The sequence below is a fragment of the Rhincodon typus genome, chromosome 29, assembly GCF_021869965.1.
Source record: "Rhincodon typus isolate 14 chromosome 29, sRhiTyp1.1, whole genome shotgun sequence".
NCBI classification, from domain to species: domain Eukaryota; kingdom Metazoa; phylum Chordata; class Chondrichthyes; order Orectolobiformes; family Rhincodontidae; genus Rhincodon; species Rhincodon typus.
In genome coordinates this window covers 9,560,324-9,587,095 of record NC_063360.1, presented here as the reverse complement: position 1 = coordinate 9,587,095, position 26,772 = coordinate 9,560,324, and the positions used below count along the sequence as shown (strand labels likewise).

The 26,772-nt window shown below is 40.9% G+C and overlaps 1 protein-coding gene across 3 annotated transcripts in view; it reads left to right on the top strand.

Annotated features, from left to right (window-relative positions):
- The window catches only part of LOC109922174 (signal-transducing adaptor protein 1), a 55,546-nt gene extending 36,722 nt beyond the window's left edge, over positions 1-18,824 (top strand). For 2 of the 3 annotated variants that reach the window (XM_048614168.1, XM_048614166.1), the window contains exons 11-15: positions 8,997-9,029; positions 10,590-10,682; positions 12,441-12,473; positions 14,725-14,817; positions 17,176-18,824. In XM_048614168.1, the coding sequence (XP_048470125.1) occupies positions 8,997-9,029; positions 10,590-10,682; positions 12,441-12,473; positions 14,725-14,817; positions 17,176-17,276 (353 nt within the window). In that variant the 3' untranslated portion in view covers positions 17,277-18,824. The remainder of the gene's footprint in view (positions 1-8,996; positions 9,030-10,589; positions 10,683-12,440; positions 12,474-14,724; positions 14,818-17,175) is intronic. The other variant, XM_048614167.1, reaches the window with a different exon arrangement.
- Positions 18,825-26,772: the final 7,948 nt, after the last annotated feature.

Below are 26,772 nucleotides of genomic sequence, written 5' to 3'. Positions count from 1 at the left end.
AGCGCCAAGTGGTCTACACTTCTCCCTTGTTTGTATGTTCATATAATGAAGCATACTATCTGGCCTTTTGGTGTGCTGATGTTAAGCATGTACAATAGAGGCCAGCTGCTGCACATTGTGAAGAATCAGTCAGACCCAGACATGCTACTTTTGAGAACATGAACGGTGATTGGCAGATCTGATTTGTTACGTGCATTAAAACCATTTCACCGCTTTAATTTTTCAAAACTTTCACATTTAAAAGAGCTGCAATAAGTCATTATTTTGTATTGTACAACCCATGGACTTGAATATTTGTAATTGTTGAGCCTTGTTTCTAACTGAAGCACAGAATTAAAAAGGTGCTAAATTACTTACCCCAGCTTCAAATGCAAAGGATATTTATTTATCCCTAGTTAAATGTTCTGTTCACTGCATATAGCCCACACCATCACCATTCATCTTAACATTCTGTATGGATTATTCTAGTAAAGTACAGTATTCCAATTTGAAACATTCATCTAAATCTAAAGAGGCATTTCCAGGTGCAAATTATGAGTTATCATGTTTGCTCCCCTTCCACAGCCTCACCTGGTTGAAGTTCAATAAGATAGCATGACTTGGCCTTGTCTTTCTTATTTTTCTAAGCTTTGTAAGTTTAATGTCAGTTTGGTTGTTTCTCAGATATTTTCTAAACCTGTTCCTCCCAAACTCCAGACACACTGGTCCTTCAAGTTCTGATGCTTGCTTGCATTTCCAACTGAAGGAACCATTTCCTAATCTGATTCCAATTGAGAATCAGCTGTGACTGAATGGTAAGACTCCTCCTGGTTCCATCGGATTTCCACGTTCAGTCCTGAGACTTAACGCACATAATCTAGGCTGACGTGCCAGTGAAATACTGAGGAGAAGCTGCATTGTTTTTGGTGGCATCTTTCAGAGGAGTTATTAAACCAAACTCCTGCCTATGTTTTAGACAGATGTAAACAACGTCATAGCTGTAGAAGAGAGGGAATTTAACCTAGTGGCCTGCCTAATAATTATCTATCAATCTTAATTGTGATCTACAAAAAAAAAGCAAAGGTGAAGTAAGGAAAAACTTTCACTCAGCAAGTAGTTAGGGTATGGAATGCACTGCCTGGAAGTGTAATGGGGGCAGGTTCATTTGAGGGTATCAGGTGGAAGCAGGGGATTGCCACTAGGTAATGATGTTCATTTAATGAACTGGTACAGCCATGATGGGCTGATTAGCCTCTTTCCGCACCATATCACTTCTGTAATTCTCTGAATTAGTGTCTCATTGGCTTTGGAATGTTGCAAAGAGCATGATGTTCTTTCTCTCAGATTGAAAGGTCGGGGGAGTTAGTGAATACCCCTCTCACATCTCTCTCCATCTTTTCACAAACTCTTTGTTTGAATCTATCCAAACGAGCTTTTTTCCCTATACCGAAATAGTTTTAACCAATCCCACAAATGACATTTTCTGTCATCTGTGTGTGTGGTGCATTATCATTTCTGCAACTTTAAGCATTGCCAACAATAGCATCCTCTTGCAATTGACCAGTCTTTAACTGATTTCACTCTTACCTATCCAACCGTGACTAAAGAATCTGTACCAATATCTTATCTTCTAATCCTGTAGAATTACCCATTAAATCACCGAAAGATTCATGTTTAATCCACACTAATGTCACCGACAGAAATAAGATCAGCTTCCACATGTAGATAGATGTGACATCCAGTTATACCTTTCAAGCACTTCCTTCCCCTTCTGTTAATAAAGACTGCCTTACAATTTAAAGAAGCTGTATTTTTGTTCTGAAAGTAGACATTAGGAAAACTATAGCTATCCTATTCAATTCCTTCCCAGCTTCACATTCTCATCATTAACCACATTTTCCTCCCAGCTGCTGGCCAAAGACTATTATTACTTGCCCTCAAATTACCTAAATACAAAGATCATCAATTTCCACTCCAAATCATTTCTGCCCTACGTTGGCCTATCTGTAACTGAAATGTTATCCCAGCCTGTGTTATCTCAGGATTCAGCTATCTGAAAGCTCTCTTAGTCAACCTACCATCTTCCACCCTCCTCAAACTTCAGCTCATTGAAAACAACGGACTCATGGATATTTACACACATTCTTAACCATCCATCATCGCCAGAAAATCAGCTGTAATTACTCTCTACCCATTCCTGCACTGTTACTTCATATGTCCCCCAAGGATTTATTCTTTGCAATTCTCCACAGCTCACATTATTATGAATACAGCATGACTCTAAGGCACCTCTCTCATGTTATCTAGCAGTTGCCAGTGGCAGTGCCTGGACTTTCTGGGATTTCCCTCATTGTACTTAAAGTCCGGTTGTGCATTGGGTCAATTGCTGTCAGCCATAAATAGCCCTTCACAGTGCACATAGTGGATAGGGTGAGGGAATGAGAACTAAAAGCTCACATTCATTGATGTGTTGCCACTTTACATCACCTGTCAGATCTAGTGTCATCGTAACTGCAGTTACAAGAATCAAGCCACACGGGCAAACCATTCTTAGTGCCAAATCATGTTTGAACCGTGTTTAAGGGAGTGTTATTCTTTCCCTAATGCCCAGCGTAGCATAACATCTTGCCATTGTTTAGGACTGACTGTTACCCAGTCTTAGGAATGTAATGAAATGGAACCCCTGAACCTGGCTACCTGAATTTTTGACTGACTACATCCAAGATGTCCCTGACGTACTGTGCTGGTACCCACCCATTGACAACGGTTCCCCTTCGACTTGAAAAAGGGATACTCCCCTTATCTTTGAGATATGACTGTCTGGTTGAAGGACATTTAGTGTGTTTGTTGTGTACATTGCTAACACATGTCAATTTCACAAATGCAACATAGCATGGTGCTGTAAAGCAACATGATCATTGCTCACAAACATGGCCAGCTGCCTGGATTTATGTCTGTACTAAGATAAGATGAAACAGTAATCCTATGAGCCTGTAAATTCTGAATTATGTGACAATGTGCTAAAAGTCAAGGTAAGGCAAAACATGTTGTGAGCATCTATGTAGGTGTGGAATGAATGAGGGATAATAGGGCACATAAAGGGCTCTGCGATGCACCCTGTTCCAATCCATGATTGAGTGCCCGTCCTGTGTATAAAATTGCCTGGAGCAACATTACAATGCAAGGTGTCAATGTGTTCCAAAATGAGCATGAAGTGGATAATTGAATTCTAGAAATGGCAAGGCTGATGCATGCTTGGTGCCAACTTCCATGGACAGGGAGTGCAGACAGTCAGTACTCATGGAGTGTGCCGTGAGGGGACAGGGCCTCCTGGCTAAAGTGGAGGCCTGGAGGAACAGGTTAAGAGCTGGAGATGGAGCTACCAGTTACCCACTTGGAATTTCATGTCTGGAATTGTCACCATCTAGTTCTAAACTTTGGGAAATTTTCCTTTGATCTCTTCACTCTCTTTCTTCCTTCAAGATGCTCCTTTTAAACCTATCTGTTCTGACCTTCCCTGATATGATTTTGTGGTTCTGTATGACATTTTGCTTGATAATACCACTGTGAAGCACCTTGGGATGTTTGCGGTGTTAAAGATGCTACATAAATGCAGTTTGCTATTGATTTAATTTCAGTGAAAGTGGGTGATTACACCAAAGCTGTAGGGTGCATCTAGAGTTAAACTTTAACTGCTCCTTGATTAAACTTCCTCATCAAGAAATCGAAAAAGTTCTGAAGGGACACCATTTATTAATTTAGAAGAATAACCCCTGATATTTACAGAAGAAAGAGCAAGAAAATAGTTTCAAATCTACTATTATTAGGAGTGAAATCCAGGTTCAGAGGCATGTTGATGCATTGAAGTACAGTGCAGTGTTGGTCACTGAAATTCTTGGCTCTGCCTCTCTTTTTGCAGTTATTATTTGACATACTACCTTCAGGTTAATCATCAGGAAAAACTACTCAAAGTGTCCCAGCTATTTGCTTGTGATCATGACTTGTCCAATAGTATGCTATATTCTCCAATGTTCATGTGATATTGAGTAATGCTGGAATTTCACAACATTGACAGCATCTTCATTACTTTCTTATCCTCCTCGTACGAGCCCAGTATGACCACTGTGTACATTAGTTGTAGTAGCTTGTACCATACAGCAAGACTCTACTTTTCCCCCACTGTCTCCAATTATAAATTCCTGTACAGCTTAGGAAATTTGCATTGTTAATTTCGATGTAGGAATGCAACAGGCTGGCTTGCTGGGCAGCATTGTTTAGGAGTACAGTTTGACTATAATGTGCATGCCGATTTTTAAAAGCAGAATTGGAAAAGTGTGCAGACTCTTGTATTTAATTACCAAACATTAACTGGAGGGCAGCACTAGGAACTGGCCTGTCTAGTTTATAAATGCACAGCCAATATTTTTAATTCCAGGACATCCAAGCTTTAGTCCCAAGGTAGCACTGTGCTTATCCATTATATAAATTAAAGTGTTCATGGTGCAACCACTATTCTTTTGTTAACTTCTTGCCTAGAATTCATTTTACAGTTTATATCTGTTCAGAAACTGTAATTATAATTAAAAATTTGGCTAATAGTGAAATTGCTAATTAGTGCCCTCATAGTAAAGGATACTACAGGTAAGAGTGATCTTAACATGTTAGACTTTCACATTCAATTTGAGGGTAAGTAATTTGGGTCTGAACTAGTGATTTAAACTTAAATAAAGGCAATTATAAAGACAATATGAAGACTGAGTTATGGAATGGAAAAATTGATAAGGTAACAAGGTGGAGAAGTATTAGCAGACGTTTTAGTAGATATTTCATAACTCTTAACAAAAATATATCCCACTCAGAGAAACACTATGAAAAGGATGTGCCATCTGTGGCTAACTAAAGATGTTAGGAATGTATTAAATTGAAAAACTGGTGTACAAAGCTGCAAAGGTGGAGGTAGCTCAGACATTTTGGAAAAAATTTGAAATGAGAAAAGGACGATTAACGAAAGATATAAATTGGATTGAGATAGAACTAGCAAATAAATATGAAAACAGACAGTTAAAAGTTCTACAAGTACATAAAACGAAAGAGAGACACTTAAGTAAATGCTGGTCCCTCAGAAGGTGTGACTGAGGAGTCAATAATGTGAAACAGTAGAATTAGAGTTATAAAGCATAGAAACAGACCCTTTGGTCCAACTTGTCAATGCTGACCAGGTACCCTAAACTGAAGTAGTCCCATTTGCCCGCATTTGGCACATATCCCTCTAAACCTTTCCTAAAAAGAATTTTGTGTGTTGTTCACAGTAGAAAACACAGAAAACATTCCAGAATCAATAGGCAGAAGGGAGGGAGGAAATTAAAACAGCCAAAATTACGAGAGAGAAAAATTAGTGAGAAAACTCCTGGGATTAATGGCTGATCAGAACCCTGCAACTGATGGTCTGCATTGTAGGTTCCGAAAGAAAGTGGCTATAGGGATAATGAATACTTTTGTTGTAAACTTCTGAAATTTCCTAGATGCTGGAAAGATCCCAGCAGGTTAGAAAACCCCTTATGTAGTATTTGTATTCAGAAAAGGAAGGACAGGAAGCATGAAATTGTAGGCCTGTTCGTCTAATATTGGTCAATGGGAAAATGCTAGAATCCATTATTATGGAGGCTTACTGAGGCATTTAAAACAATCAAGTAGCGTAAATATGGTTTGTAGGAAAATAGCATTTGATAAAAAAATTTATAGTTCTTGTAAATTTAACTAGCAAAGCAGATGAAGGAGCATCAGTCAATTTAGTTTAGAAGTACATTATCCAAAATCTGTTTGTCCAAAAGTGAATTTCATTCGCTCAGATAATCTGGGTACCACTCCTGGAATAGGGTAAGTGTGGGAATGAAGAGACCAATTTTGCATTGAAGCCAGAGGACAAAATCAGGAAGAGTTGGACACTGAAGAGACCTGTCAGTGATTCAGTTAGTGAAGACAATCAGTAAATAAACCTACGTTCAGTTCTTAGTCTCTGCTGAGTCATTAGACCTCAGAAGGTTGTTGCTATAGGAATGATAGATTTAACTTCAACCAATGTTCACTCTCCTAGTATCAGTGCCTTATAGTATACATGCATCAAGAGGGAGGAACTAAATGTTTCATCTAGTGTGAAACAAGTATCCGATTGTAAAATTTTCACTTCATGAGAAAGTAAAAGGTTTATGCTAATAGTCTTTACATTACAAAAAAGTCTACTTGATGAAGTACCTGACAGTGCATCAGCACATTTCTCTAAATGTTCCAATTTAATGTAATGTGGAGGTCTCTATAAACTGCAGTAATGGAAAGGTTTGCAGTGCCCCAATAAAATGATTCAAGAACTGGAGATGTTCTCACTCAGCTGGTTTGTGCTGTTAAATTGTAGCCTCTGCAGCTAGTTGTGTTTCTAATTTGAGTGAAGGATCTCCTCACTAAGGCAAATGTTTAGCATTTGACACAACTGGGTTTTAGTGATTAGAATGAATTAGATGATCACATCCTTTGAACAGTAACCTCTATGTAAACAATTCTACACTGAGATGCTAGAAGGGACTCAGTCATATTCACAAACTTCCTCTTCCTCCAGTGGGCTATCCAGAATCCAGGAACATCCCAAATCCAGAGCAGTCTCTTGGTCCTGAGAGTGCCAGATGTTGGAAATGAGGCCAGTACTTGAATTTCCAAATGGCATTCAATGAGATGCTACCTAAAAAGTTACTGCATGCAATAAGAGATTATGGTGTTGGGGCTAATAAATGAACATGGATAGAGGATTGGCTAAGTACCAGGAAACACAAGAATCTGAATAATTTTCTGGTTAGCAAGTTGTAATGAGTGGAGTACCACAGGGACCAGTGCTGAGTTTCCAACAATTTACAAAATATATTAACAGTATAGGCGAAAGGATGGATTGCATTGTGGACAAATTTGTTGATATAAATATAGGTAGGAAAGCAAGCTGCAAGGAGGATCCAGAGACTGCAAGGGAATATGGATACGTTAAGAGAGTGGACTGAAAAATGGCAGATGAAGTAATCTATGAGAAAAATGTGAAGTTGCCCACTTTGTCCAGAAAACAAGAAAAGCAGAATATTACTTAACTGGAGAGAAACCAGAGTATGTTGCCATATGGAGAGATCGGGTGTATGAATCATAAAGACTTGGCTAGCAGGTACAGCATAAAATTAAGAAGCAAATGGATTGTTGACCTTTATTGCAAGAGAGTTGGAACATAAAATTAGATAACTCTTGCTCCAACTGTACAGGGTATTGGTAAGACTACAGTTGGATTACTGTCTACAGTTTTAGTCTCCTGTCTTAAGATGGATGGATACTTGTTTTGGGTACAGTTCAGAGGAGGCTCACTGGTTTGATTCCTGGGATTATCTGATGAGGAAAGACTGAACAAGCCGAACCTACACTCATTGGATTTTAGACAAATGAGAGGTGATCTTATTGACACTCCTAAGATTCTAGGATGGTTAGGTTTACAATTAGATACTGGGAAGATATTACCTTTCATTGTGGAATCCAAAAGTGGGGAACAATTTAAAAATCGAGGTCTCCCAGAGAGAGGGACAGGAAAGGAGTTTATTCATTTCATCTGAAGTCGGTGTCACCAGCTAGGCCAATATTTATTGCCCATGGGAGGGACAAGAAAGGAGTTAAGGCCACAGTCAGGTCAATTATGATCTTTTTGAATAGTGCAGCAAATTAATGGGCCTAGTCCTGTTCCTATTTCTTACATTACTAGTCCCAGTTTGACGCATAATGAGTGCTCAGAGCTCCATCATGTGGACACTCCCTTCACTTCTAACTTTTGTGTGAAGAAACATTCAAATAATGGGTGGATTGTGAGTAGATAGATACAGTTGGCTGGATTGCTGATTTGCGATGCAAACAGTGTGGGTTCAATTCCCACATGGACTGAGGTTAGCATGAAGGTCACAGCTTCTCAACCTCGCCCTTCCTCTTTGGCATGGTGATGCTCGGGTTAAACTCACTATCTCTAATGAGACAGCAGGCCTGTGGTGACTATTCCTTTTACAATTCTAATCAACAGTATTACCCGACTTGAGAAGCACTCTGTTATAATTTAGTAAAAGTTTTGGCATGCTGGCAGGCAGTTCAGTAAAACTTTGACAACAGGCTAAAAGTGTTTAAAGAGTTTACTGACAAATTTAGGGCAGTCTTGAACCATGCCCTAATCAGTATGGCGTCATTGCACAAATCTAACTCAGACTTGAGTGGTGCATAGTGACTATCCAGCTAGGAGTATGACATGGCTATAGTGGATAGTATTCCTACTATGGGTGAATTGGGCAGACCTGGACCTCATGATATTTAATGCAAAGAAATGTGAAGTGATAAGTGTTTAGAGTAAAAATTTGGATAGGCATTACAAAATAAGAAGTGCAACTTTAATGTGAACATTAAAATTGGGACAGAAAGATCTGGGGAATCAGAGCCTGGAATTTGGCATGATGAGATTAAAACAACATTGAAAAAGGAGAGGTACTGTTGGCTTAAAAACAGAGGCATTAATAACAAAAGCAAAGAAGTTATAGTTTGTCTTTATAAATCAATGTTTAGGCCTCAGCTGGAAAATTGTGTCCAGATCTGGATACTACACTTTAGGACACATTTCATAGCTTTGAACAAGGCACACAGAAGATTTATCGGATTGGTTTTGGGGATGGGGGCCTTCAGTAAATGGAAAGGCAAGGGAAACCTGGACATTTCCTCTTTGAACAGAGAAAGTAATGCAATGATTCAACAGAGGTGTACAAAATTATAAGATGTTTTGGTACATTAGATTTAGAAAAGCTGTTCATTCTGAAAGAGGATCAGTAACCAGGCTTTATAATGGGCCAAATGGCCTCTTCCTGTGGTGTATACTGTTTACGTGTTATATGACTCTATGACCTAGAGGGCTTGTGTTGTATGTCCCTTTTCATTTCTTGATTTGAAAATATAATATCTTTTCTTTCCAGAAATTGATAAACTGAATCAAGTCAAAGAACAAAGTAAGTTGTTTGAAAAAATTCTTACAATTGAAATAGGAATAATCCATCTGGGGCAGATGTGCCTGGACTACAATGAATGGAGCTGAGTTGCAAACCTCGTTGGGCTTAGTACCACATCTGCCTGAGAAGTTCATTCTCACCCTGCCCATTATTTGATATTGGATTCAGTGCTGTTTATCCTCCCTGCCTTGCCCTCTCCTTAAAGCACTAAGTTGCATATAAGGAGACAGAATTATCCTTCTGTAGAATGTATGAATAAATTTGTGTTTAATAAACCTTTGTTTTATAAATGAATTTTCACCTTGTGCAGAAATATCTGGCTTCTGTTCAGCTGCAACAGTGTTATGATTTGAAAGCTAGCAGCTTATGGTCTGCAGGAATTTGCTGTTGCAGACCCATGCCACAATCCTCCATATTGCAGCAGTCTTGACAATAAACCTTTCACCAGAAATTCTTTGAGTTGTGACCTCTCAATCAAAAGTTTAAAATGCAAAGCATTAGCTCTTAAACCTTTACATCCATTGACCTCTCAGATGCGGAATAAAAAGACTCTGCACCCACTTTTCCGTCCCACAGCAAAAATATCCATCAGAGTTAATGAGAACATAAGGAATCTATAAGCATCTATATGCAATTTATTCTCAATTAACCATAATAAATATGTATCTAATTTACTTTCAGTTAAATGGGATTAGAATAGTTAGGTGATTGTTTTTGACTGATGCAGACTAGATGGGCTGAAGGGCCTTTTTCTGTGCTATAGATCTCAATGACTTTAAACAGAATAAGTAAGTTATTACTTCTTGCCACATGCAAAGCTTTGGATCTTTCCATATTAGAAACATTGAACCTACAAGAGAACATTTGAAACATTCTAATGTACATTTTAAATCATCCCAACCTTCTGAGAAAATATTATTTATCTTACACCTGTATTAAACAAACAAAATCAACAGTAAATATTCCAGATAAAACTGCAACATTCCTGCTTGAGTTTACGATCACTTGTGCCGTGTATACGAGAGCCAGTCTGAATGTGTAATGTTATACAAGAGATAAGGACAAGGGTTCTGGCCTGTTTTCTCAAAAGTCCTTGGCCATGTTGTAATGCATCAGTGACTGATGTTTTGGACCAGCCTGCATTTAACCCGGATGACTCCCATGGACAACATTTTGAAAACCACTGACCCAGGAGAATTTGACTGTGAAATAAATAACTAAATTTTAGTTTTATGGCTGCCATCACTGAAGTTTTACCACCACTGCTCAGTGAACTGAATGTTGGAATTCTGCTCCATCCAAATCTTTGTGAAGGTGAGTTGAGGCTCTTCCTGTGGCTAAAACTGGACATTTGTTACATTCTGCATCTTACAACATTCGATTAAAAGGGCCAATATGTCCATGTTTAAATAATTAAGAGCCACAGATAGGCTCATGTTGTTTAATAGCCCAACTATTAAATAAATAGTTACTGTGGTATAACATATACTGGTTTACAATAGTAGACATTTCTACATGGTACAGCAGTCCTCTTTAACATTTCTTTTCTGTCTTTTGCAGAACTACCCAAGGAGGCACTGATGCCACCCCATCGAAAACCTCAGACACAGGCAGACCCTTGCTGTTTCAGTACTCACCTTGCATTAACATCAGGTAGATAGAGAAAATGGTTAAAATAGTTCAAAATTGTTTTTCAATGCAGTTATCAAATTGTGAACCATGTCGAATTGTAGCTAAGTAGCTGGAGAGCTGGTTTGTGATGCTGAGTGACATCAACAGTGTGAGTTTAATTCCTCTGCTGGCTGAGGTCATCACTAAGGACTGCCGTTCTCAGCCTCTGCCCTCGCCTGAGGTGTGGTGACCCTCAGGTTAAACCTTTTCACTTATCAAGGAACGCACCGAGGAAGTGTCACCGGACCCAAAATGTTAACTCTGTTTTTGCCTTCACAGATGCTGCCAGACCAGCTGAGCTTTTCCAGCAACTTTGTTTTTGTACATTGTGCAAGTTGAGAATCCCCACTCTTATTAGACTTCTAAATGCACTTCTCAAATCTCGAATTTAAAGTTGACCTCACTCTTTGTGAGCTGCAGCTGTAACATTGTATTCCTCACTCTGTTCTATTACCTTAATGCACTTTGTATGGTATGATCTGCCTGTACTGCAGGCAAAGCAAAACTTTTTCACTGTACCTAGGTGACTCTAATAAGTCAAATCAAATCAAACTTCATAGGATTTTCTAGCAAGTAAAGTGAATAACTGGAGTTGTTGTAAGAGACAGAAGAGAAGTTATTAAGTTAGTCCCAATTTCAAATAAATAATTCGTACAGCAGCTCCAAGTTCCTCTCACTTTACTTGCTTTGGGAAGTGTGTATCCAGTAAATTGCTGTACTAGGCAAACCAAGATAATCTTGGATTCCATTGTTTGTCTGGCAGGAATGATACAATAGGCTAAAACTAACTTAAACCTGCCTGCAGGTTGACTGTTGTCATGACTACCAAGCTATGAGTATGACATGACTCTAATGGGTGGTATTATGGGTGAAATGGGCAGATGTGGAGCTTGTGAAGTGCAAAGAAATATGAAATGATACAATTTGAGAGGAAAAATGAAGACAGCTACTATAAAATGAGGGGTTTGACTTTAATGTGGGTTTGGGACACAGGGAATCACAGATCTTTGAATTTGGCAATGACGAGCTTGAAAACGCAATGGGAACCTTGGCATGATATAAAGGTAAAGTCACCATAGTCTTACCAGACCGTAGGGCTCCTTTCTCGTTAGAGAGAGACGACTGGTGGTTGTTTAATGTGAGGATCATCACACTACAGGCGAGGTCAGTGATTGAGAAGGGAATTCCTTCATGGTGACCTCAGCCAATGTGGGAACTGAACACACGCTGTTGGTGTCACTCTGCATCACAGACCAGCTGTCCAGCCAACTGAGCAATACCACCCCATATGATAAATAGAGGTATTAGTTATGAAAGCAAAGAATTTATGGTTAGTCTTTATAAATCAATATTTAGTCCTCACCTGCAATATTGTGTCCAGCTCTGGGCACCACACTTTAGGACACATTTCATAGCTTTGAACAAGGCACACAGAAGATTTATCAGATTGGTTTCGGGGATGAGGGACTTCAGTTATGTGGACAGCAAGGGAAGCCAGGATTTTTTCTTTTTGAACACGGAAGGTTATGCAATGATTGAACAGAAGTTTTCAAAATTATAAAAGGGTTTTGATGCATTAGATTGAGAGAAGCCGTTCATTCTGAAGGAAGGTCAGTAACCAGGCTTTATATTGGGCCAAATGGCCTCTTCCTGTGTTGTATGTTTCTACAACTGGAAGGCTTGTGTTGTAAGTCCCTTCTAATTTTTGATTTGAATGTATAACATCTTTTCTTTCCTCAGAAACTGAGAAGCTGAATCATGGCAAAGTACAAAGTAAGTTGTTTTAAAAAAACCTTACATTTGAAATAGGAATGAAATATTGATCTCCATCTGGGGCAGATGTGCCTGGAATACAGTGAGTGGTGCTGAGCTGCAAACCTTGTTGGGCTTAGTACCACGCCTGCCTGAGAGGCTCTTTCCCAGCCTGCCCATTGTTTGATATTGGATTCAGTGCTGTTTATCCTCTCTGTCTTGCCCTCTCCTAAAAGCACTAAGTTGCATATGAGGAGATAGGATTATCCCAACTTCTGTATGGTGTCTGAATAAATTGTGTTTAATAGACCTTTATGTTTTATAAATGAATTTTCACCTTGTGCAGAAATGTCAGGCTTCTGTTCAGTTGCAACAGTGGTATGATTTGAAAGCTAGCAGCTCATGGTCATAGAGAATGCACCCTTTGGTCTAACCAATCCGTGCCAACCAGATTTTCGAAATTAATCAAGTCCCATTTGCCAGCATTTGGCACTATCCCTCTAAACCCTTCTTATTCATATATCCATCCAGATGCCTTTTAAATGTTGTAATTGTCCATCAGTGGAATACACGTGGGGAAATGTGAGGTCGTGCACTTTGGTAGGAAGAATAGAGGCATAGGGTATTTTCTAAATGGGGAGAAAATTCAGAAATCTGAAGTGCAAAAGGACATGAGAGTCCTAGTCCAGGATCCTCTTAAGGTAAACTTGCACGTTGGGTCGGTATTTAGGAAGGCAAATACAATGTTGGCATATATTTCAAGAGGACTAGAATATAAAAGCAGGGATGCACATCTGAGGCTTCGTAAGCTCTCCTCAGAACACATTTAGAATATTGTGAGCAATTTTGGGCCTCATACCTCAGTATGTATTGGCCCAGGAGCAGATCCAGAGGAAGTTCGCAAGAATAATCCCAGGAATGAAAGCCTTTACATATGAGGAGCATTTGAGGACTGAGTCTATACTCGATGGAGTTTAGAAGGACGAGGGGGGGATCTAGTTGAAACTTACAGAATACTGAACAACCTGGACACAGTGGACATTGGGAAGATGTTTCCATTGGTAGGAGAGACTAGGACCTGAGGACATAGCCTTAGATTAAAGGGAAGACCCTTTAGAATGGAGATAAGGAGAAACTTCTTCGGCCAGAGAATCTATGGTGAATCTATGGAATTCATTGCCACAGGAGGCTGTGGAGGCCAGGTCATTGAATATATTTAAGACAGAGTTAGATAGGTTCTTAATTGTCAAGGGGATCAAAGGTTATGGGAAGAAAGCGGGAGAATGGGGTTGAGAAACTTATCAGCAATGATTGAATGGCGAAGCAGACTCAATGGGCTGAATGGCTTAATTTCTGCTTCTATGTCTTATGGTCTTATGGTCCACCACTTCCTCTGGAAGTTCATTCCATACACACACCACCCTCTGCGTGAAAAAGCTGCCCCTTAGGTCCCCTTTAAATCTTTCCTCTCTCACCGCTCCCCCCGCCCACCCCACCCCATGTCGTCTAGTTTTGGAGTCCCCTACCCTGGGGAAAAGACCTTGACTATTCACCCTATCCACGCCCCTCTATAAGGTCACCCCCCCCAAGCCTCTGACGGTCCAGGGAAAATAGCCCCATCCTATTTAGCCTCTCCCTCGAGCTCAAACCCTACAACCCTGTCAACATCCTTGTAAATATGTTCTGAACTCTTTCAAGTTTAACAACGGCATGGTCTGTAGGGATTTGCTGTTGCAGAGCCATGTCACAATCCCCCATGTTGTAGCAGTCTTGACAATAAGAAATTGATTGAGCTGTGGTCCCTCAATCAAATGTTTAAAATATAGAGCAAGGCACTAGCTCTCAAACCTTTACATCCTCTGGCCTCTCAGATGGGAAGATTAGGACTCCCCACCCTTCACTTCCCACAACAAAAATATCCATCAGAATTAAGGGAACATATGGAAACTATGAATATTTAGTCAGACAGGAGACTCAAGTCCTGAAGAAGGGTAATACCCAAAATGTTGACTTCTCCTTTCCTCCAGATGCTGCCTGGCTTGCTGTGTTCTTTAAAACCTCCTGTTTGTCTACCTCGGACTCTAGCATCTGCAGTTTTTTGTCTCTAACTATGAATATTTAGTGCTCTGTTCACAATTAAAACTAATAAATATACTTAAACACTTTTAGTTAAATGGGATTAAAATAGTTTGGTTTTATTTTAATGAAATGTTCAAAATGTAGACTCATGGCACTGCAGTCTTCTTTAACATCTCATTTCTGCCTTTTGCAGCTTTATCCAAGGATGCACTAAAGCCACCACGTTCAAAATCAGAGACACAGACAAAGCCTTCCAGCTGGAGTACTCTCCCTAGATTAACACTATGTAGGTAGAGAAAGTGGTTAAAACATGTGAACATTATTTTTCAGTGTAATCATCAAATTGTGTACCTTGTCTAATTATAGAGAAGTTTCACTCACCAGGAGATTTTCATGGTGCAATTTGGAATGCAATCAACAAATTTCATAGGATTTTCTAGCGAGTAAAATGAATCAATGGAGTTATTGTAACTTTTCTGTTGAGATATTTGAGTACAGCAGTTAGGGTGCCTCACTGCAGTTACATAGAGCCTTGGGGAGCCCTCTCCTGGTGTATTGTGGATAGTCTTTGTTTTCATTTCTCAGAGGGATATACTTGCTGTGCACAGTGTGAAGCAGAGGTTCAACAGTTTAATCACTGGGATGGCAGGATTGGCTTATAAGGAAAGATTGAGGATACTAGGCATGTATTCTTTAGAGTTTTGAAGAATGTACAATGACCTCATTGAAACTTCCAACAGTCTTATAGGACGGTAAGAAATAAGAACATGAGTAGGCTGTTCAGCCCTTCGAGCCAGCTTCGCCTTTCAAGAGGGCGGCACGGTGGCTCAGTGGTTAGCACTGCCGCCTCACAGTGCCAGGGACCCGGGTTCAATTCCACCCTCAGGCGACTGTCTGTGTGGCGTTTGCACATTCTCCCCGTGTCTGCGTGGGTTTCCTCCGGGTGCTCCGGTTTCCTCCCACAGTCCAAAGATGTGCAGGTTGGGTGGATTGGCCATGCTAAATTGCCCCATAGTGTTCAGGGATGTGCGTGTAGGATCACGGCTGATCTGACATTCCTCATGTCCACTATCCTATCCATTCCACCCTTCAGTGATACCCTCAAGGCCTCATTGGTGAAGAGCGTTATTCCCACTGACACCTGGGAATTGCTGGCCCAACACTGTCCAGAGTGTAGGAGGAGCATCCGGGAAGGCATCTCTAGACTTGCCGATGGGAAAAAGTGGAAGCCAGGCAAAAACAACATAAGGAGCGTACTACCACACCAACATTCCACCCAGCCCTTTCCATGACCAACACCTGCCCCAAGTGTAACAGAGCCTGCAGTAGCTGCATTGATCAGTACAGAGATCTAAGGACTCACCCTGACAGTGGAAGAGGGTCATCCTCATCTGCGAGGGACTGCTGATGAACGATTGAATAATTCATGTATTGATGAAGAAGCTATCTATGTCAGCCTTAAATATACACAATGACCCTCTGAGAGAAGAAATTCTTCCTTATCTCAGCCTTAAATTGGTGCCCCTTTATTCTGAGACTTTGCCTTCTGGTCCTAGACTCTCCCCATGAGGGTAACATCCTCTCAGCATTTACCCTGTCAAGTCCATTAAAAATCCTGTATGTTTCAATGAGATCACCTCTCATTCTTCTAAACTCCAGTGAGTAGAGTTTCAACATGCCTGTGCTCATAAGACAGTCCTTCCATACCAGGGATCATCTTTGTGAACCTTCTATGAATTGCCTCCAATTAAATTTTATCTTTCCTTGAATAAGGGGTCCAAAACTGCTCACAGTACGCCAGATGTAGTCTCTCCAACATCTTGTACAATTGCAGTAAGACTTCCCTACTCTTATACTCCAACCCCATTTTGGGGCAGCACAGTGACTCAATGGTAAGCACTACTGCCTCACTATGCCAGGGACTTGGGTTTGATTCCAGCCTTGGGTAACTGCGTAGAGTTTGCACATTCTCCCTGTGTCTGTGTGGATTTCCTCCAGGTGCTCCGGTTTCCTCACACAGTCCAAAGATGTGCAGATTAGATGGATTTGCCACATTAATCTGCCCTGTTGTGTGTAGGCTAGATGGGGTATCTCCTAATTTGTTTAAATGTAATGAAATGGCATACGTTTTTTTTTAACTATTTGGAAGCTCCTAATCCACTGCACCACCCATCATTCAAAAAAAACTACCTAATGTGACAATGAGCCATGGTGATCACACAATCGGCATTGGTTACTTGTCTCTGTTCCATTAGCTAATCTCAGTAAGTGTGCAATTAGGGAAAGTAAAATTGGTCTCTTATCAACATTAATTTCCATGATGTTTTGACCTCATCATTGTTCGTAACTTTGGCCCAAGGTCCACTGAAACCCACGGGCAAGTGGAGAAAGAAACAGTCACAAACCTCTCCTGAAAGCCTTGGTAAAGTATACATGGGGTTGAATTTTTGGATAGGAAGAGAAGGCTTAATTGTAACCTATACTGACAATGTAGCATTAACCATGTAGAATGGCCCAAAGGAGTGAAATGGTGCTGATGGCTGGTATCTGTCCCAGTGTGAGCTCTCATCTTCAGGAAAGGAGAGAAATATTTGCTGAACTATGCTTGTATGTTTATAGCTAACACATCTTACAATTTCTCCAGCAGCTGTCAGTCGTGAGCTCCAGTTAAAGTTGCAGCAGAGAAGGGCAGTGATGAATGACATTCTTCCCAGTCCACCTCCCAGTGATCTAGAGAAGCAGTGAAGCATGGAAATAGGATTTGGCTCAAACGAAATCCAAATATGTAGCACCTGGACATTGAACTGTGAGAGGTGCTGTTGAGTTCTCTTTTGGATAATATCAAACCAAACTTCTTCACAAAGTGTATGTTCACAAAGTGATTCTGATACCTCCATGAACTTTGGTAATTGTCATTGCTGAATGTCTTATTTTATGGCAGTTAACGTAGATGTTCAAACATACAACCCAGACTGTAGTGTGAAATGTATCAATGGAATGTTGTGTCACTATTCTTTTATACTAAGTTGAACAAGATGCAAACATTCATTTTTGGTAGTGAGATTGTAGACACTTGTGCCAATTCTTTGCAGACACCCTCCTGAATTTAATTCAGGTTTATGCTTTGATGTACATAGGTTAGTAATTGTGATGGGGTACATTCAAGAGAATTTGAGACTCTCTCAGACTGAGATGGGTGAGCTGGAGTTAAAATGAGCTTTGTGCCCCCACCTTGCTATCTTAATTTAGTGTGAACTTCATTGTTCAACTGGCACATTTGTCTATCTTAAAAGTTGACCGTGAGATTTGGTAGTGGTCTTTATGTGTGAAATATCTAAAAGTAGCATGCAAATCAGTAGTGAAAAGTTAATAGACTTAGATGGCTTTTCTCATTCTCTTGTGTCTGTCCCAACCACTGCCCCCCCCCCCCCCCCACACACACACACACACACACACACTTTCAGTGGGAAATGAAAAGTGTACACAAACTGGAATAGATTGGTGGAGGAGACAAAAATCTCACTCTCACACAAAGAGTGAGTAAGTGAAAGAACGGGCTTCCCCACAAGAGTGCAGCTTCCCTTTAAGACCATTGCCAGCATCATGTTGGAAGGTTGATATACAGGAGTACATGTGGACAATACCATTTGCTTTATAACAAAGCTGAGCCAAGTAACCAGCAGTGCTGTGAAAATCAACCTCGATGTTTTTAAACATAATACACTTTATGTTAGGAAATAGGTTGAAATGATATTTAGTAGATTGTAACGTAGGACAGAATTGTTTTGTTTTTCCCAAATTTTGCCCCTCTCCCCACACTAGGCTCTTGTTAGAAATGGTTCCAATCCTCACATCAGGTGGCTATTCTTTATCTGGGATCTTTAGAGGTGTCACTGGATTCCTTCAGGTGGCGAACAATATAGAACTATCTGGACCTGTCTTTAAGTAATAAAATCTAATCCTGCCCTCATCCAGACTTGCAGCATTATTAGCATAATCACTAAGAGACCTAAATAATTGTTCTGCTCTAAGTCCAGGAGCACTGAGACTAATTATATCGAACCTCTATTGTTGTCCTGGCTGAATTGAGTGAACACTGTGCAAATTATCGAACTTCTGGCCTATATGACTTACACTCCTTGTCATTTATAGGGAGTAGGGGGGAGCATCTGTAGTTAACACTATAAAAACAAATGCATACATTTATGGATTGCACTATTAGTTCTGTATTTAATTGCAACAATTTTGCAAATTGTTAAGTGAAAATAAAGTCTTGACAAGCATTTTATTTAATTCATTGTTGTGGTGTTTATAATATTTTAACCTATCCTGGGTACCATTAATGTGTCAGGTGAAATTTTCCTTGTTCGGTGTTGTCAGTCTATGCAGTATAATAATAGTGCACACATGTAATGTGAAACCTATCTCTGAGTCAGAAGGTATGTGTTTGACTCCTACTTCAGGACTTGAGAGCCATAGAAGGTGCATTCATTATTTGGACACACAGGTTGACAAATGTGTATATATATTGTATGTATAGATGGAATGACGATTATCCCACCTATAAAATGCCCATAATGAGATACCCACTATGTTTAATTTTCTGCCTATAAGTTTGCGATGTAAAGCTGGGAATATGGTGAATCTTGAAGGACTTGTGTTTCAGTCAGAATCCCACTCAGCAGGAGGGCAAATTTGAATTACAAACAAGGGGGTTTGACTGACATGTTGGGGAGCAGGGAAGATGTCAGTGAATCTGATCTATAATACTCCAGTCTCACCCCACCCTTCCTGCCCTCCACTAATAACATACTGTGGGAACTGTATGGAAAGTTGTTGAGAATATCACTTCTTGGAAATATTGGGTAACTGATCAAAAGCAAGACAGTAAGAAAAGTCAAGTGATAATAGAGGCAATGGAATACCTGGAACTCTGGAGTGATGGAAAGAGTAGAAGAAAAACAGTTTTACAGCCCAATTTAACTCATTGCCTCTGTACCAACTGTTAAAATGTCATGCATTTAATCTTATTCCTTAGCCCTTTCCCTTTCTCCTTCAAGTGCTTTCTAAATTAAAAAAAATTATATTCATTTTTCTTTTAAAATCTACTGTGGATTTTCTCCTATTTAAACTTCTGATGTAGCGTTACATATGCTCTACATTTTACATATAAGTAAATTCACTAATTTCACTTGTTCCTCTTTTAGCAATGATCTTACATTTATGGCTTCTATTTAGTTACTCAGTCACCATGACAATTTTTGCGATTTACTTTATCAAACCCTTTGTAATTTTAATTATTTTTGTCAAATTTCCTTAAATTTCTTCTAAAAATGATACCACTGCATTTAATTTCTCCTCCTAGCCAAAAGCTGGTATTCAGTATGATCCTAGTGGATCCTTACGTACTTTGTCCATTAGCCCTTGGTATACTTCCCAAAGCTAGGAACCTAAAACTGTACACTGTTCTCCCTGTAGAAAAACCAGTGATTTATATCTATTTAGTACTGACTTTTTCTTTTGAATTCCATGTCCCTATTGATATAATTTAGGGTCATACATACTTTATTTACAGCTGTATCTATTATTTATCTCAAATATTTGAAAATCTGTGGGTATGATATCCACAGAATTTCCTTTATAATCATATGCTATTTCTTCAACTAGTTATTAGACGTGACTTGTCATTTGCAAATCTTCATCTTCCTTCTCATACGATATGGCATGTTTGACAGATGGGTTATTTTCATCTTGAGCTTTTATAAAGGCTGTAATGTTATGCATCAGTGAGTAACCATTTATCCCTAAATAATCACATCCTTTTTCTGTTGAAGCTGCTTGCTGAATATCTTTTCCCTATTTGCTGTTAGGTGCAATGCCAAAACTGAGGTAAGATCTTATGATAATCATTCAAATAAATTGAGACACACCACAATCAAATGCAAAGTAATTGTGGCCAGTTGGCTCAGTGCATTTTTGTCATTTCCAGCTCCTCTTAACTGTGATTGCAAAATTAACTCAATGGAATTTCAAACAAAAAACAACCGAATTGGTGAGCACTTGATACTCAACCTGTGTGTCCAAATAATGAATGCACCTTCCGTGGCTATTAAGACCTGCGGTAGGACTCAAATGGGGAGGCGATGGCCTAGTGGTATTATTGCTGGACTGTTCATTCACAGCCCCAGGTAATGGTCTGGGGACTTGGGTTTGACCACAGCATTTGAATGCAGTAAAATGACAACCATGAATCCATTGCCGATTGTCAGGAAAAACCCAACTTGATCACTCATGTTCTTTAGGGAAGGAAACTGCCATCTGGCCTATGTGAACTCTAGACCCACAGTTGACTCTTAACTGCCCTCTGGGTAATGAGGGATGGGCAATAAGTGCTGGCCTGGCCAGCGATGCCTTCATCCTGTCAATCAATTAAAAACTCATACCTTCCAGCTTCGAGGTAGGCTTGCTAGCCTGACATTACAGGTTTGCACTGTTGTTGGCAGATACATTACATTGTTGAAGCAATTTCTTCCTAATAATGCTTTTGCTGGTTATCCTTCCATCATCACCAAAGCACAGTGGCAACAGTATTATTTATAAGATGCACAACAACCCACTAAGGCTCATTCCGTGGAGATGCCAGCGTTGGACTGGGGTGGACAAGGTCAAAAATCACACGACACCAGATTATAGACCTGTATCAACAAACCTAAGATGGCTGTTAAATCTTTAATTAGTTAGAAAGGAGATGCAGGTTTCAATTGATTAAAATGCAAATTCCAGAATTTCTTTCAAGTCACTGCCCTAGATAACTAAATGTTTAATCGGTATACCAGAGGTGACATATCACGTCAGACAATGCATTTTAGGTGTGAGGCCTTGTTTAGAATCTGGGTCTGTATTACTTGGAGTCAGAGTGGTTTTATTTCCAAAGTAGGAATTTATAAAATGCCTCATTGTCTACAAATCGTGTGCTTTTTGAACAAAATAGAATGTATCACAAATTACAAATCTGCAAATGCGAATTCACCCTGTAGGTGTGTGTGTGTGTGTGTCTGTCACAGTCTGTCACACTTTCTCTCTCCCTCACACAGACACACACAGGCGCACACATATAAATCTATGAGTTGAATTTGCCTTTGCAGATTTGTAATTTGTAAGACATTCTATTTTGTTCAAAAAGCACACGATTTATGCACAGTCAATGTGGTATTTTATAAATTCCTACTTTGGAAATAAAACCAATCTGATTCCAAGATATAACACAGGCCCAGATTCTAAACAAGGCCTCACACCTAAAATGCATTGTCTGACCTGATATGTCACCTCTGGTATACTGATAAAACCTTTAGTTATCTCGGGGCAGTAACTTGAAAAAAATTCTGGGATTTGCATTTTAATCGATTGAAACCTGCATCTCCTTTCTAATTGATTAAAGATTCAACAGCTATTTTAGGTTTGTTCAATGCATTTGCATCAGTTCTATGACCCTTTGATTTTTTACTTATAAATTCTGTACCTGATGCCACGTCTCTCACTAACACTGAAGAAGGAGCAAAACTCTGAAAGCTTGTGTTTTCAAACAAACCTGTTGTTCTATAACCTGGCGTCTTGTGATTTTTGACCTAAGGCTCATTCAACACCACTTTTCAAACCCATAACGTTTACCACCTGAAAGGAAGGGACAGCAGATACAGGCTAATGCACCACCACCTGCATATTATCCTCTGAGTCAGACATCATCTGGACTTGGAACTATATCACCTTTACTGGATCAAAATCCTGGACAGCACTATGTTTGTTTCTGTGTGGTTCAAGAAAGCACCTCACCACCACCTTCTCCAGGGCATTTAGGGATGTGTAATAAATGCTGGTAACTAGCAATGTGCACATTCCATGAACAAATTGAAAAAAAAATCCAAGATATTTGGAAGGTGAAGCAGTGAATGCCTGGAGTATCCTGGAGCAGCATCAGCCTGGAGTTTGAGATGAGCAATTACCTTTTCAAATAGTTGTTTAAGAGCAATTACGAATTGAAACAGAGTAATAGCATCACTCAGTAGGTGATAAATGATTTGAAATATTTACTACCTGGGGTAATGAATTAAAGATGTTGGAGACATTCAACATACTGTGTCAGAATCTGCTTTAACAATAAAAACCGAAAGAACTGCGGATGCTGTAAATCAGGAACAAAAACGATGTTGCTGGAGAAGCTCAGCAGGTCTGGCAGCATCTGTGAAGGAGAAAACAGAGTTAACGTTTCGGGTCCGGTGACCCTTCCTCAGAACTAATGGTGGCTGGGAAAACGTCAGTTTATATGCAGAAAATAGGGAGGTGGGTGGGGTGGGGAGTAAATGATAGGATAGAGCCTAAAGAGAAAGACAGTTGGACAGACAAAGGAGTTGCTAACGATCAGGCTGGGAGGTGAGTAGTTGTTAATGGGGACTGTTAGTGACTAACAACAGGGGGTGTGTAATGGCAGGCTATGTGGTAACAAGCCCTGGTGTGTGGGCTAGGGGGTTGGGACATGGGAGAGTTTAGGCCCTAAAATTATTGAACTCAATATTGAGTCCGGAGGGCTGTAGGGTCCCCAAGCAGAAAATGAGGTGTTGTTCCTCCAGCTTGCATTGGGCTTCATTGGAACACTGCAGCAAGCCAGAGACAGAGATGTTGACCAGGGAACAGGGTGGCATGTTGAAGTGGCAGGCAACAGCTAGTTCAGGGTCTTTTTTGCGAGCAAAACGTAGATGTTCTGCGAAGCAGTCGCCAAGTCTACGCTTCGTTTCTCCAATGTAGAGGAGACACATTGTGAGCAGCGAATGCAGTAGGCTAGATTCTGGGAAGTGCAAGTGAAATGTTGCTTCACCTGGAAGGTATGTTTGGGCCCTTGGATACTGGGGAGGGAGGAGGTAAATGGGCAGGTGTTGCACCTTCGCCGGTTACAGGGGAAAGTGCCGTAGGGCTGTGGGGCGGTGTTGGGGGTGAAGGAAGTGTGGACCAGGGTGTCCCGGAGGGAACGGTCCCTGTGGAAAGCGGACAAGGGAGGGTAGGGGAATATGTGTCTAGTGGTGGCATCTTGCTGGAGGTGGCGGAAATGGCGTCTGATGATCTTCTGGATGTGGATGCTGGTGGGATGGTAGGTGAGAATAAGGGGAACCCTATCGCTGTTGCGGGAGGGAAGAGAAGGGGTGAGGGCAGAAGTGCGGGAGATGGGTCGGACCTGGTTGAGGGCCCTGTCGACAATGGGACTGGGGAATCCTTGGTTGAGGAAGAAGGTGGACATTTCGGAGGCTCCCTTGTCAAAGTTGGCCTCATCTGAACATATGCGACGGAGACGGAGGAACTGAGAGAATGGGATGGAGTCTTTACAGGAAGCAGGGTGTGAGGATGTATAGTCCAGGTAGCTGTGGGAGTCAGTGGGTTTGTAGTGGATATTAGTGGCCAGTCGATCCCCAGAAATGGAAACAGAAATGTCGAGGAAGGGAAGGGAGGAGTCAGAGATAGACCGGGTGAAAGTGAGGGCAGGGTGGAAATTGGAGGCGAAATTGATGAAGTTTTCCAATTCCGGATGAGAGAGGGAAGCAGCACCGATGATATCATCAAGGTATCGGAGGAAGAGTTGTGGGTGGGGCCGGAATAGGACTGGAACAAAGCATGTTCCATGTACCCCATGAAGAGACATGCATAACTAGGGCCCATGTGGGTACCCATGGCAACCCCTCTTACCTGAAGAAAACGAGAGGAGTTGAAAGGGAAGTTGTTGAGGGTGAGGACAAGCTCGGCCAAGCAGAGAAGAGTGGTGGTGGGTGGGGATAGGTCCTGTCTTTGCTCCAAGAAGAAGCAGAGAGCCCTAAGACCTCCTGGTAAGGAAGGGAAGTGTAAAGGGATTGCACGTCCATGGTAAAGAGGAGGTGGCTGGAACCCGTAAACTGGAAGTTTTGAAACCGGCATAAGGCGTCAGATGAATCATGGATGCATGTGGGTAGGGATTGGACTGGGGGGAGAAGACTGAGTCAAGGTAGGAAGAGATGAGTTCTGTGGGGCATGAGCAGGCTGAACCAATGGGTCTACCTGGACAGTCCTGTTTGTGGATTTTTGGCAGGAGGTAGAATCGAGCTGTGCAGGGTTGGAGGACTATTAGCTTGGGGGGAGATCACCGGATGAAATGAGATCAGTAACCATAGTGGATACAATGGCTTGATGTGTCATGGTGGGGTCATGGTCCAGGGGAAGGGAGGAGAGGTATATGGCGCTCAGCCTCTGCAAGATGGAGGTCAGTACGCCAGACTGCAATAGCACCACCCTTATCAGCAGGCTCAATAACAAAGTCAGGGTTGGATCTGAGTGCACGGAGTGTAGTCAGTTCAGAGGGAGACAGGTTGGATTTGGTGAGGGGGCAGCGAAATTGAGGCAACTAATGTCATGTCGACAGTTCTCAATGAACAGATCGAGTGCAGGTAAAAGACCTGAGGGAGGGGTCCAGGTGGAGGGAGAGCGTTGGAACTGGGTGAAGGGGTCTGTGGGGTGGGGAGAGGACTCTTGTCCAAAGAAATGGGCCTGGAGGCGAAGACAGCGGAAGAAGAGTTCGGTGTCACGTCATGCCCGACATTCGTTAAGGTGGGGACGCAGAGGAATAAAGCTGAGGCCTTTGCTGAGTATGGAATGTTCAGCATCGGAGAGCGGAAGGTTAGAGGGGATGGTGAATACCCGACAGGAGGTGGGGGGTGTTTAACAATGTTTTGTGTTAGAAATATGTAAAAGTTTATTATGAAAAACATGCAATTTTTTACAAGTTGCAAGATAATTTGCTATTCAGGAAATTTATTGGTGGCCAGGAGAGTGATGAAAGCATTCGCCTCTCAAAATGGGAAAAGTTACCAAAAGGCCCTCCATTGAAACTATTGAAGGGATTGCAGAATTTATGATGGTAACAAATTATTTTTTCCTGCAGTTGTTGGGGGCTGGTACCTCACGTTGTAAGAATCTTCCTCTGATACTGTCATGATACTGAATCTTGGAGAACCATGAAGCTGAAAATTCTCTCGCCTGCACTAGTGAATTGATTCTAAGGGCTTCTTATTGCCTAAAATCTGTTTGTATTTTTTCCTGATATCTTGCTATCCATACAGCTGTTACAACTGCAGGTGACAATTTCCATAACAGAAAACCATTTTGATACTCGGAAAGGTTAAGTCAGTGAGATGGCACACCCACCTGATTATTCCACCATTCCTGCTGGTCAGAGAAGGCCTGGACGAGGAGCAGAGTGAAGATTTAACAGTTGGAGGATGACCAAAACAATTAAACCCTTTACAGAGTATACAAGAAAGTGCTTGGTATCAATGTTAGAGAAGATACAAGAAGGCCGTGTATTACAAAACAGGCATTTGGCCAGCTTTGAACATCCGAAAGAAAGGATTTCTAACAATCGTTTACTACCTGTCAGTGACAATGGTGATCGCAACTCAATTTCTACTCTTCCAGTGAGAAAGCAATGACATTTGTAATGTTATCTGGGGCAAGAACCTACTCTCAACAGAGCATTTCACAGAGTAGCTCAGTTATCAGATATGGCATATCCCCAGTATGGCTAGAGGTGAGGTCCATTAGATTCCAATGGATTGCTGACTTCCTCAAAATGAGAGGTGAAAGATTTTAAAGGGACCTAAGGGGCAACTTTTTCACATAGAGGGTGGTGCGTGTATGGAATGAGCTGCCAGAGGAAGTGGTGAAGGCTGTTACAATTCCAACATTTAAAAGGCATCTGGATGGTTACGTGAATAGGAAGGGTTTAGAGGGATATGGACCAAATGCTGGCAAATGGAACTGGATTCATTTTGAATATCTGGCTGGCATGGATGATTTGGACTGATAGGTTTGTTTCTGTGATGTATATCTCTGTGAGTCTATGACATGTTGCTGAAAGCACTACTTCATGAAACTGTCAGAAATCACACAACACCAGGTTATAGCACAACAGGTTTTCAAAGCACTGCCCCTTCGACAGGTGAAGTGCAGAGAGGCACATAGGCACAGAATTTACAGCAGAGAGATCAAAAGATCAAAGAGATCAAAAGAATGGTGTGAGTGGAGTATTGACAGGCTGAATAATAAGTCTCTGCAGCTGATCAAAAGTGTCAGACAGTGTGATAAAGTGTTAACAGCTGAATAACAAGTGTAAGAGACGAACTATAATCCATTAATTGAGGCAGAGAGAAAATTACAAAAAATTAAAAAT